The sequence below is a fragment of the Bombina bombina genome, chromosome 2 (assembly GCF_027579735.1).
Source record: "Bombina bombina isolate aBomBom1 chromosome 2, aBomBom1.pri, whole genome shotgun sequence".
In the NCBI taxonomy this organism is placed as follows: domain Eukaryota; kingdom Metazoa; phylum Chordata; class Amphibia; order Anura; family Bombinatoridae; genus Bombina; species Bombina bombina.
In genome coordinates, this window is record NC_069500.1 from 827,133,488 (window position 1) to 827,145,964 (window position 12,477).

General features: G+C 37.1%; 1 protein-coding gene across 1 annotated transcript in view; it reads left to right on the forward strand.

Moving 5' to 3' along the window:
* The window catches only part of LOC128647322 (unconventional myosin-Vb-like), a 338,426-nt gene that overhangs the window by 11,650 nt on the left and 314,299 nt on the right, over positions 1 to 12,477 (forward strand). The window contains exons 5-6 of the mRNA XM_053700105.1: positions 377 to 533; positions 716 to 859. Coding sequence (XP_053556080.1) covers positions 377 to 533; positions 716 to 859 — 301 coding nt within the window. The remainder of the gene's footprint in view (positions 1 to 376; positions 534 to 715; positions 860 to 12,477) is intronic.

Genomic DNA, 12,477 nt, shown 5'->3' on the forward strand with positions numbered 1-12,477 from the left:
CTCTTGGTATTGTTTGCTGAAAAGCATGGCTAGGTTGGCTCAGGAGGTGGAAGCTATCTGCTGATTGGTGGCTGTACATATATCCCTGTTGTCATTGGCTTAATGATTGTGTTCATCTAGCTCCCAGTTGTGCATTGCTGCTCCTTCAATAAAGGATATCAAGATAATGAAACAAAAAAAAATTGATAATAGAAGTAAATTGGAAAATTGCTTAAAATCTGAATCCTTTGGGTTTCATGTCCCTTTTAATATTTATCATATTGGCATCAAGATTCAGTATCATTTAATTTGTCACTACTAGTATATTATCAGATTTGTGCAGGAGCAAAGGGAAATTGACATAATGGGATACTTAAATGCATCTGGATCCTTGTAGGGATGGGCAAAATCAGTCTATAATAATCAGCGGTGAGTCTGGTGCTGGTAAAACTATGTCTGCCAAATATGTTGTGCGGTACTTCGCCACTGTTGGAGGAGCATACAGAGACACAAACATAGAGGAGAGAGTGCTGGCTTCAAATCCCATCATGGAGGTGAGTAATCGCTGTGTAGTGGTTTTGTTGTGGGTCAATGTTTGTCTATCCTTTAGAGCCTAAAAAGTGTCTCCGCATCATGGGAAATGTGGTTCCAAAACATCTGGGGGCCCAAGGGTGCTTTAGAAGAGCTATTGGCTATGTATTTACCCCATTAGAATAAAACCTATTTTACCCTTCAGGCTATTGGAAATGCCAAAACCACTCGAAATGATAATAGCAGCCGTTTTGGAAAATATGTGGAGATTGGCTTCAACACAAACCACCAGATAGTTGGAGCTGGAATGAGAACCTATCTTCTGGAGAAGTCTAGAGTCACTTTCCAGGTAAGCGCTGAAAATGGAAACCTGGTTTGAAGACTTATCCTTTCCTACTTATGGTTTAATATGTCTCAAACTGAAGTTTGTAGTAAAATTCAAAAGATCTAAGTCATTTTGTAACCATAGTATAAATTCTCACACTCGGACTCCTAAGTAGACTCAAAATTGCACCACGGATTGGAATACACTAACACTTCAGAGTTTGGTAAAAAAAAGATGCATCCGTTTCTAGTATTTACTAATCTGTTTAAATATGAGTTGTTTTTTTTTAAGGTATTACAAAATGAAAATATATTAATTTGTAATAGCCAAGGGTGGTAGAGGGTGGAGACTTGTTTTCCAGCTTGGGAAGTAAATGTTTTGAGATAAATTGCAAAATTAAAGGGACAAAAACCTCCAAAATTTTGTTTCATGACTCATGTACATCGTACAATTTTAAACAACTTTCCAATATACTTCTATTGTCAAATTTGCTTCATTCTCTTGGTATCCTTTTGTTGAAGGAGCAGCAATGCATATAACTGCAAACACCAATCCGCATTTAGCTCCCAGTAGTGCATTGCAGCTCCAGAGCCTACCTAGGGATGCTTTTTCAATAAAGGGATACCAAGATTCTTGCACATGCTCAGTAGTAGCTGGTGCCGCAGAAAGTGTGCATATAAAAGTACAGCACAGTTGGATAATGGAAGTGAACTGGAAAGTCTTTTAAAACTGCATTCTCTATCTGAATCATGAAAGTTTAATTTTGACTTTAGCATCACTTTTTAAAATGCTATTGCATTCTTGCTGTGTGATAAACAGTTGATCTGACTTACCAATTTTGAATGTAGGCACATAAACATACCATTTTGTTAATGCAGTAATATAACTTTTATTTTGTTCTTAGAGATGCATATTTTCTTTTGAGACTCCTGATTTCAAATATTATAGGTTAGCTTTGTAAGAAACCTTATTCATTCTGCCATTTTGCCTAGCAGTTGTCTACGGCAAGCTCACAAATGAGTGATTATTCTGTTATGTGGTGTTTTTTGTTTTTTTAGTGTGACTTTGCAGTGGTAATATAAAATGATAAATCGCATATATAAAAGAAACCCTGCAATATACTTTCATTATTTATTTTGTCCCCTTTTCCTGTAATCCCTTTTCTGAAATTGTGAGCTTTTTAGTTCCTGTTTTTAAATGGAAGTGCAGAGCACTGTTATATTCCACACAGCCATTGGCTGCACACCCTAGTGAACTATTTATAACTGTTTCTAATTGGTCACAGCAGAGAACCTAAGTTACAACATGGCAGCTCCACTAAAACTTTATACTTATTTTGTCAAAATTTAAACAGCTAATGAAACTTTAAAAAATACATCTACATGTTATTCCCAGACTTATCTTTTCTTTGAATGCTTCATTCTATCTAGCATTTATTTAGTGTTTAATGTCCCTTTAAACGCACATGGAAGTAAAAATAAGTTTTTTGTTGAATTTTAGCTCCTTTCTATGAGCACATACCTAGGTACACTGAAAAGTGCATGCGTCTTAAAGGGACAGATAACCCAAATATTTTCTTTCATGATTCAGATAGAGCATGCAATTTTAAACTGTACAATTTACTTCTGTTGTCTAATTTGCTTCATTCTGTTAGTATACTTTGTTGAAGAGCATAATAGGTAGGCTGCAAATATATGCCTCTATTCATTGGCTCACCCAGTGTGTTTTACTAGCTCCTAGTAGGGAAATGCTGCTTTTTCAACAAAGTATACAAAGCAAATTTTAAATAGAAGTAAATTGTAAAGTTGTTTAACCCCTTGACGGCCGTTGCACCCTTTACGTCCGTGGTCGTTAAAGGGATAGTAAACACCAAAAATGTTGTTGTGTAATAAGATAGCTAATCCCTTTTATTTATCATTCCCCAGTTTTGCATAAACACTGTTATAGAAATATATATACTTTTTACCTCTAATTACCTTGCGTTTAAGGGCTTAGAACTTTAGTATATGAGTCTACCTAGGTTTAGCTTTCAACTAAGAATACCAAGAGAACAAAGCAAATTTGATGATAAAAGTAAATTAGAAAGTTGTTTCAAATGACATGCCCTATCTAAATCATGAAATTTTAATTTGGACTTTACTATCCCTTTAACCCTTTGAGTGCTAAGCACTTTCCCACTTGGGTGCTAAGGTGATTGAAGGTTTTTTTTTTTTTAATTTTAATTTTTTTTTTTTTTTACTTTTATATATATTTTTCAGATCACCAAGACTTACATCATTGGAAAGGTTAGACAATTACCTTTCCGATGGTGGGTCTTGGGGGTCTGTAGCTGCTTAGATGCCTGAGATACAGGCGTCTAAGCAGCATGCCCTCTTTCCCTATACTTTGTATTGTCAGTTTGTTAATAAAGTTGCGCAGTGACATCATCACGTCATTGCGCGTGACGTCACCACGTAAAACGGGAAGCCCCGGCGATGCCTGTCACTATGCAGGTCTGATTGGGTAGGAGCGGGTGGGAGCCCCCAGATCTCCCTCAATGTGGGAGAGTGCTAGCGACGGCTCTGAGCCGTCGTTGGCACCAGAGTGGGAAACTCTGTGACGGCTCAGAGCCGTCGTTGGCACTCAAGGGGTTAAGGGTTTAGCGCAGCTTGCTGTGATAGTGCTGCATGCCTCACTTCAAGAGGCATGTATATATCAACATAGGCAAAACCTGCGCTATATTTGGCGGATATTTTGGGTTAAAATTGCATGCTGTATCTGAATCATGAAATATTTTATTTTGGGGAGGGGGTTATGTCCTTTTTTAAGCACTGTATGACAATTCTGTTTTCAACAAGTCAATTTTCTTCAGGAGAGGTTGTTAGCAAATGAAACAAAGCAGTGAATATGTAATTCTAGTCTGCAATGTTCCATATTTTTTTTTATATGGTAAAGTTATTATATATTTATGATGTGCAGAGAAAAGCAACCTATTGTTAGCAAGTATTCAGAGAGTAGATTCTCTTGTTAGAACCAATATGAACTTTATATGTTTACAGACTTCAGGCTTATCATTATAAGTCAAGGATTAGCGCTGAGGAATCTGTTGGTGCTCTACAAATAAATGATAATAAAAGGATGCACTATTAGGAAGTTATGGAAGTATCTTGTGATGGGTAAGCCTTTCATTGACTTATCCTCTGGCTATTTTGGCACTTCATAGGAAGTATACCCAGAGGTCATTTTCTTGATAGAACTATGAATCTCACAGGCTTTAGCCTATAAGTTACTATAGCTGCTGGCTGTTATGGCACCTCCAGTATTTTAAGAAAAAAATTAATTCTTATGGGGAAGTTGTGATAGACAGGTGTCAGACCTTCGTTATTTAATGTCAGTAATGCAAAAATAGTGTTACAAATTGAAGATATTGGTGAATATCTACTATGTTGAAAATCGTACCATAATATTTGTAATATGGAAGGTGAGGATTTTGCAAGCGGTATCATCAATAATTCAGACATTAACCTCCTCCAACCATGTTGTATCTCTTTCACATTAGGTTTAATTATTTACACCAATTTTTGAGTTCCTTATAAAAACAGTGAAATGGACGGCCGATCTAAAGTTTGCTGCTCATGTGAAATTTATCTAAACAGATCAGTCAGTGATGTAAGATCCTTCATAGGATTCTCAAAAGACAAATTTTACCTTGAAAGCGGTGTATATCCATATGCGAATAAAAGATATGCACATTACAATATAGTAGACACCTGCATTTGCCTATTTGTTTTAGAAACAAATGCCGAATATGGCTGCGGGTAGCAGTAAATCCATGTCTTTGTGTGTTGGACTTTCACACAAATCTTGGCACCGAAAAAAAAAAAAAACCCTGAATATTGCTACTTGCAGCCATTTTCAGCATCCAACAAATAACCAAATGTACATGTCTACAATATAGTGTTTAATAAAATTAGTATTTCAAAAGTATATTGAATATAGCTTTAAAAAATCGTAATGAAATGATACGTAAGAAAATTAATGGTAAGCATTGAAATTTGTATTAAAGCCTGCAGCTAAATGTGAATTTTCTTTAAGGCCCCATTTATCAGTTTGCATGCTTACGAGGTTCTCAAAAAGGGCCTGATGATCAAAGGATTCTCCAGCTTGGAAAGGAATTGTAGCGCGGACTTCACAGGGACTGAACTCACTGAATGCTCAAAAGCACAAGGGTGGAACTCTCCAGCACTGTGAGATCTCTCATTCCTGAATGTGAAGGAGAGACAAGTCCAGTGCAATATAGCACAGCATTATATTTTATTACACTTGCACTTTGTGCTTTTTATTTTATATTACTTTACACATAAAATTGGGTCCTTTTTTAGTTTTATTACTTGTACGTTTTGCACTTCTATTTTAATACATTTAGATCCAGCAATGATTTTACAAATTCTGTTTTTTATTTAGTTTGTATATTTTTGTGTATCTTACAACTTACATTGCACTTTTGTATTTGCTCCGTTGTAAACTAAAACTGACAATTTCAGAAAGTGAAAGGGATAGGACATTTCCCTGGACTGAACAGGGGAGTTCCCAATGTATGTCTGAAGCTCTCTTACAAGTCTTGTGAAATGATGTAAGCATTTTAAACAAACTGGTCTCACTGATTCATCTGTATGAAGGGGAAGTTAGTTAAAATAAGTGTATTGTGAATTTTGAGCAAACAGAGAAGTAAAATACACTAAAATATAGATAAAAGCAAGTTAAATTGTAGTGAAAACATGTCAGTTCAATTTTGTAATTGATGCAGACTTCCGGGTTCCACTATAACCGGGTTTCACTATAATGTTTGTTTACCTGGCCTATAAAAAATAATGAAGCTTTCTGGGAAACTGAAGCTGTCGGTTCTTTTCAGTTTATTTTAAATAGAATAAATGCAAAGTTCAATGTAATTTGTAAAAGATGCACATAAACCTACAAAGTATGAATCTAATTTGATATTTACACAGAAACGGTGAAAGTATAATCATGATTTGTAAAATCACAATAGAAAGTGCAGTAGAGAAGTAATCTCTGCTTTTTAACTTTTTGTGGCTTACTCCTATATACTACAAATAATGGCCTTGAAACTTAAGTCAGAGTAAATATGACTGTAGCTCCCGCTATAGAAGGAGCCCTAGTTAAAGAGATTTCACTTGGAACCAAATATAAGTTGATTTCAACAGCAGTAGTCTATATATTACCAATAATATTAACCGCAGTAATAGACGCTTAGCAGCAGGCTATAATAAACCTGGGTAATAAGACATTTATCTGTAAATAGCAGTTGGCAACCTATCATAGCAAAAGCACTGATAAATTCAGTGCTACGATAACTGCAGCGCCTCCTGATAAATATTTGGTCCCCAATCGATACAATTCATTATTACTCAGATACAGGACCCCATATAGTGGAAAGTCACCGAAAGTGCACACAAAGTCAGAGTAAATATAATTGTGGCTCCAGCTATAAAAGGAGCCCTAGTTACAGACAGATTTCAATTGGAAGTTGGAACCAAATACAAATAGATTTCAACAGCAGGAGTCTGGACATTACCCATAATATTAACCACAGTCACAGCAGCAATGGGCGCCTAGTTGCAGGACATATCAAACCCTGGTAATAACAGATCTGTGGATAGCAGTTAGCAACCTATAATAGCAAAAGCACTGATATATATTTTAATACTACAATAATTGCAGTTCCTCCTGACAAAAATATCTGGTTCCCAATTGATACAATTGAATATTACTCAAACATGGGACTCCACCACTGAAAGTGTTCACAATATTTTCCGTCAGGGCAGTATACTAATTATTAAACCTAGGAGTTCATGTGATTTTAAAATGAATGTATGTGTGTGTTGTGCCTGTTTGGAATTTGTCAATAAACTCAGTATGAATGAATAGGGAGTATGTAAACAAAAAATCGCACTTGTGAATATTAAACAAGAGGCACAGCAATCTTTCTTTCATGTAATTGGCAAGAGTCCATGAGCTAGTGACGTATGGGATATACAATCCTACCAGGAGGGGCAAAGTTTCCCAAACCTCAAAATGCCTATAAATACACCCCTCACCACACCCACAATTCAGTTTTGCAAACTTTGCCTCCTATGGAGGTGGTGAAGTAAGTTTGTGCTAAGATTTCTACGTTGATATGCGCTTCTCAGCATTGTTGAAGCCCAATTCCTCTCATAGTACAGCGAATGTCAGAGGGACGTGAAGGGAGTATCACTTATTGAATACGATGATTTCCCTAACGGGGGTCTATTTCATAGGTTCTCTGAATTCATGATTTCATGATTTCCCTAACGGGGGTCTATTTCATAGGTTCTCTGAAAAGGGAGGTATTCTCTGAATACCTCCCTTTTCAGATCGACGATATACTCTCAATTTACCATTACCTCTACTGATAACTGTTTTAGTACTGGTTTGGCTATCTGCTATATGTGGATGGGTGTCTTTTGGTTTAGTATGTTTTTTATTACTTAAGACACCTCAGCTATGGTTTGGCACTTTATGCATTTATTTAAAGTTCTAAATATATGTATTGTACTTATATTTGCCATGAGTCAGGTTCATGTATTTCCTTCTGCAGACTGTCAGTTTCATATTTGGGGAATATAAAAAAAATTTTTAAGAAATTTATTTCTTACCTGGGGTTTAGTCATTTTTTCAATTGACTACTTCTTGCAAATTGTGGGCGGTATTAGGCCCGCGGGTGCGTCAAATGCTAAACTTTATTGCGTCATTCTTGGCGCGAAAAAATAGATCTGACGCAACTTCGTAATTTCCGGCGTCATACTTGATGCCGAGACCTTTCACATGGTTGCATCATTAGTGACGCGAGTGTGTCATTTCCGGTTATTTTTGGCGCCAAAAAAAATTAAGTTACGTTGTGCGTCATACTTGGCGCCAAACTTTCATTATTTCAATACCCCATTAATGTTTGCCTCTTGCCTTTTTTTATATCAGAGGGCTATGCTATTTGCATTTTTTCCCATTCCTGAAACTGTCATGTAAGGAAATAGATAATTTTGCTTTATATGTTGTTTTTTCTCTTACATTTTGCAAGATGTCTCACTTTGACCCTGCCTCAGAAGCTTCTGCTGGAACATTGCTGCCTGACATCGGTTCTACCAAAGCTAAGTGCATTTGTTGAAAAATTGTAGAAATTATTTCGCCGAATGTCATTTGTAATAGTTGTCATGATAAACTTTTACATGCAGATAGTGTATCCATCAGTAATAGTACATTGCCAGTTGTAGTTCCTTCAACTTCTAATGTGCATGATATACCTGTAAATTTTAAAGAATTTGTTTCTGATTCTATCCTGAAGGCTTTTGTCTGCATTTCCACCTTCTAATAAACGTAAAAGGTCTTTTAAAACTTCTCATTTAGTTGATGAAATTTCAAATGACCAACATAATAATAATTTAGCCTCTTCTGATGAGGATCTATCTGATACAGAAGATCCTTCCTCAGACATTGACACTGACAAATATTTATTTAAAATAGAGTATATGCGTTCTTTATTAAAGGAAGTGTTAATTACTTTGGATATTGAGGTAACCAATCCAATCCTATTGACGTTCAGTCTAATAAACGTTTAAATGCGGTTTTTAAACCTCCTGTGGTTTTTCCTATTCCTGAGGCTATTTCTGATATGATTTCTAAGGAATGGAATAAGTCAGGTACTTCTTTTATTCCTTCTTCAAGGTTTAAAAAATTGTATCCTTTACCAGCAAAATCTATAGAGTTTTGGGAAAAAATCCCCAAAGTTGATGGGGCTATTTCTACTCTTGCTAAATGTGCCACTATTCCTATGGAAGAAAGTACTTCCTTTAAGGATCCTTTAGATAGGAAGCTTGAATCTTATCTAAGGAAGGCCTATTTATATTCAGGTCATCTTCTCAGACCTGCAATTTCTTTGGCTGATGTTGCGGCTGCATCAACTTTCTGGTTGGAGAATTTAGCGCAACAGAAATTGGATTCTGACTTTTCTAGCATTATTTGCTTACTGCAATATGCTAATCATTTTATTTGTGATGCCATTTTTGATATTATCAAAATTGATGTTAGATCCATGTCTTTAGCTATATTAGCTAGAAGAGCTTTGTGGCTTAAATCTTGGAATGCTGATAAGACATCTAAATCTAGATTACTATCTCTTTCTTTCCAAGGTAATAATTTATTTGGTTCTCGGTTGGATTCTATTATTTCAACTGTCACTGGGGGAAAGGGAGTTTTTCTGCCTCAGGATAAAAAAACCTAAGGGTAAATCTAAGGCTTCAAACCGTTTTTGTTCCTTTCGTCAGAATAAGGAACAAAAACTCAATCCTCCCCCCAAGGAATCTGCTTCCAATTGGAAGCCTTCCTCAAATTGGAATAAATCCAAGCCATTTAGGAAACCAAAGTCAGCCCCTAAGTCTGCATGAAGGTGCGGCCCTCATTCCAGCTCAGCTGGTAGGGGGCAGATTAAGTCTTTTCAAGGATATTTGGATAAAATCTGTCCAAAATCAATGGATTCAGAGCATTGCCTCTCAAGGGTATCAAATAGGATTTGACCTCCTGTTAGAAGATTTTTTCTCTCGCGTATCCCAGCAAACCCAGTAAAAGCTCAGGCTTTCCTGAAGTGTGTTTCAGACCTGGAGTCTTCATGGGTAATCATGCCAGTTCCTTTTCAGGAACAAGGTTTTGGGTTTTATTCAAATCTATTCATTGTCCCAAAAAAGGAAAATTTATTCAGACCAGTTCTGGATCTGAAAATTTTGAATCGTTATGTAAGAGTACCAACTTTCAAGATGGTGACTATTAGGACTATTCTGCCTTTTGTTCAGCGAGGACATTATATGTCCACAATAGACTTGCAGGATGCATACCTTCATATTCTGATTCATCCAGAACATTATCAGTTTCTGAGATTCTCTTTTCTAAACAAGCATTACCAACTTGTTGCTCTTCCATTTGGCCTAGCAACAGCTCCAAGAATCTTTTCAAAGGTTCTGGGTGCCCTACTCTCTGTAATCAGAGAAAAGGGCATTGCGGTGTTTCCTTATTTGGACGATATCTTGGTACTAGCTCAGTCTTTATGTACTGCAGAATCTCACACAAATCTAGTGTTGCTTCTTCAAAAACATGGTTGGAGGATCAATTTACCAAAAAGCTTCTTGATTCCTCAGACAAGGGTCACCTTTTTAGGCTTCCAGATAGATTCAGTGTCCATGACTTTGTCTCTAACAGACATGAGACGTTTGAAATTGGTTGCAGCCTGCCGGCACCTTCAGTCTCAGTCATTCCCTTCAGTGGCTATGTGCATGGAAGTTTTAGGTCTCATGACTGCAGCATCGGACGCAATCCCCTTTGCTCGTTTTCACATGAGACCTCTACAGCTTTGTATGCTGAACCAATGGTGCAGGGATTATACAAAGATATCACAATTAATGTCCTTAAATCCCAATGTACGTGGTGGATAGATCACCATCGTTTAGTTCAAGGGGCTTCTTTTGTTCGGCCAACCTGGACTGTGATCACAACAGATGCAAGCCTTTCAGGTTGGGGAGCTGTTTGGGGATCCCTGACAGCACAAGGGGTTTGGAAATCTCAAGAGGCGAGATTACCAATAAATATTTTAGAACTCCGTGCAATTCTCAGAGCTCTTCAGTTTTGGCCTATGTTAAAGAGAGAACCGTTCATTTTGTTTTCAGACAGACAATATCACAACAGGGGCATATGCCAATCATCAGGGTGGGACTCACAGTCCACAAGCTATGAAAGAAGTATCTCTGATACTTGCTTGGGCAGAATCCAGCTCCTGTCTAATCTCTGCAGTGCATATCCCAGGTGTAGACAATTGGGAGGCGGATTATCTCAGCCACCAGACTTTACATCCAGGGTAGTGGTCTCTCCATCCAGATGTATTTTCTCAGATTGTTCAGATGTGGGGTCTTCCAGAGATAGATCTCATGGCCTCTCATCTAAACAAGAAACTTCCCAAATACCTGTCCAGGTCCAGGGATGTTCAGGCGGAAGCAGTGGATGCACTGACACTTCCTTGGTGTTATCATCCTGCTTACATTTTCCCGCATCTAGTTCTCCTTCCATGGGTGATCTCCAAAATCATCATGGAACAATCATTTGTGTTGCTGGTGGCTCCTGCATGGCCACACAGGTTTTGGTATGTGGATCTGGTACGGATGTCCAGTTGCCCGCCTTGGCCACTTCTGTTACGGCCAGACCTACTATCTCAAGGTCCATTTTTCCATCAGGATCTCAAATAATTAAATTTGAAGGTATGGAAATTGAACGCTTAGTACTAAGTTATAGAGGTTTCTCTGACTCCGTGATTAATACTATGTTACAAGCTCGTAAATCTGTTTCTAGAAAGATGTATTATAGAGTTTGAAAGACTTACATTTCATGGTGTTATCATAAATTCTCCTGGCATTCTTTTAGAATTACTAGAATTTTACAGTTTCTTCAGGATTGTTTGGATAAGGGGTTGTCTGCAAATTCCTTGAAAGGACAAATCTCTGCTCTTTCTGTTTTATTTCACAGAAAGATTGCTATACTTCCTGATATTCACTGTTTTGTACAGGCTTTAGTTCATATTAAGACTGTCATTAAATTAATTTCTCCTCCTTGGAGTCTTAATTTGGTTCTGAAGGCTTTACAGGCTCCTCCATTTGAACCTATGCATTCTTTGGACATTAAACTACTTTCTTGGAAAGTGTTGTTCTTTTGGCCATCTCTTCTGCTAGAAGAGTTTCTGAGCTATCTGCTCTTTCTTGTGAGTCTCCTTTTTTGATTTTTCATCAGGATAATACAGTTTTGCAGACTTCTTTTCAATTTTTACCTAAGGTTGTGAATTCTAACAACATTAATAGAGAAATTGTTGTCCCTTCCTTATGTCCTAATCCTAAGAATTCTTTGGAAAGATCCTTACATTCTTTGGATGTGGTAAGAGCTTTGAAATATTATGTGGAAGCTACTAAATATTTCAGGACGACTTCCAGTCTATTTGTTTTATTTTCTGGTCCTAGGAAAGGTCAGAAGGCTTCTGCTATTTCCTTGGCTTCTTGGTTGAAACTTTTGATTCATCAAGCTTATTTGGGGTCGGGTCAGGCCCCGCCTCAGAGAATTACAGCTCATTCTACTAGATCAGTCTCCACTTCCTGGGCTTTTAAGAATGAAGCTTCAGTTGATCAGATTTGCAAAGCGGCAACTTGGTCCTCTTTGCATACATTTACTAAATTCTACCATTTTGATGTATTTGCTTCTTCGGAAGCAGTTTTTGGTAGAAAAGTTCTTCAGGCAGCTGTTTCAGTTTGATTCTTTTGCTTTTGATTTAAGTTTTTTTCTTTCAATGATGAAAATAAACTTTTGGGTTGTGGATTAATTTTTTCAGCGGAAAATGGCTGTTTTTATTTTATTCCCTCCCTCTCTAGTTACTCTTGAGTGGAGATCCACATCTTGGGTATTACTATCCCATACGTCACTAGCTCATGGACTCTTGCCAATTGCATGAAAGAAAACATAATTTATGTAAGAACTTACCTCATAAATTCATTTCTTTCATATTGGCAAGAGTCCATGAGGCCCACCCTTTTTTTATGGTGGTTATG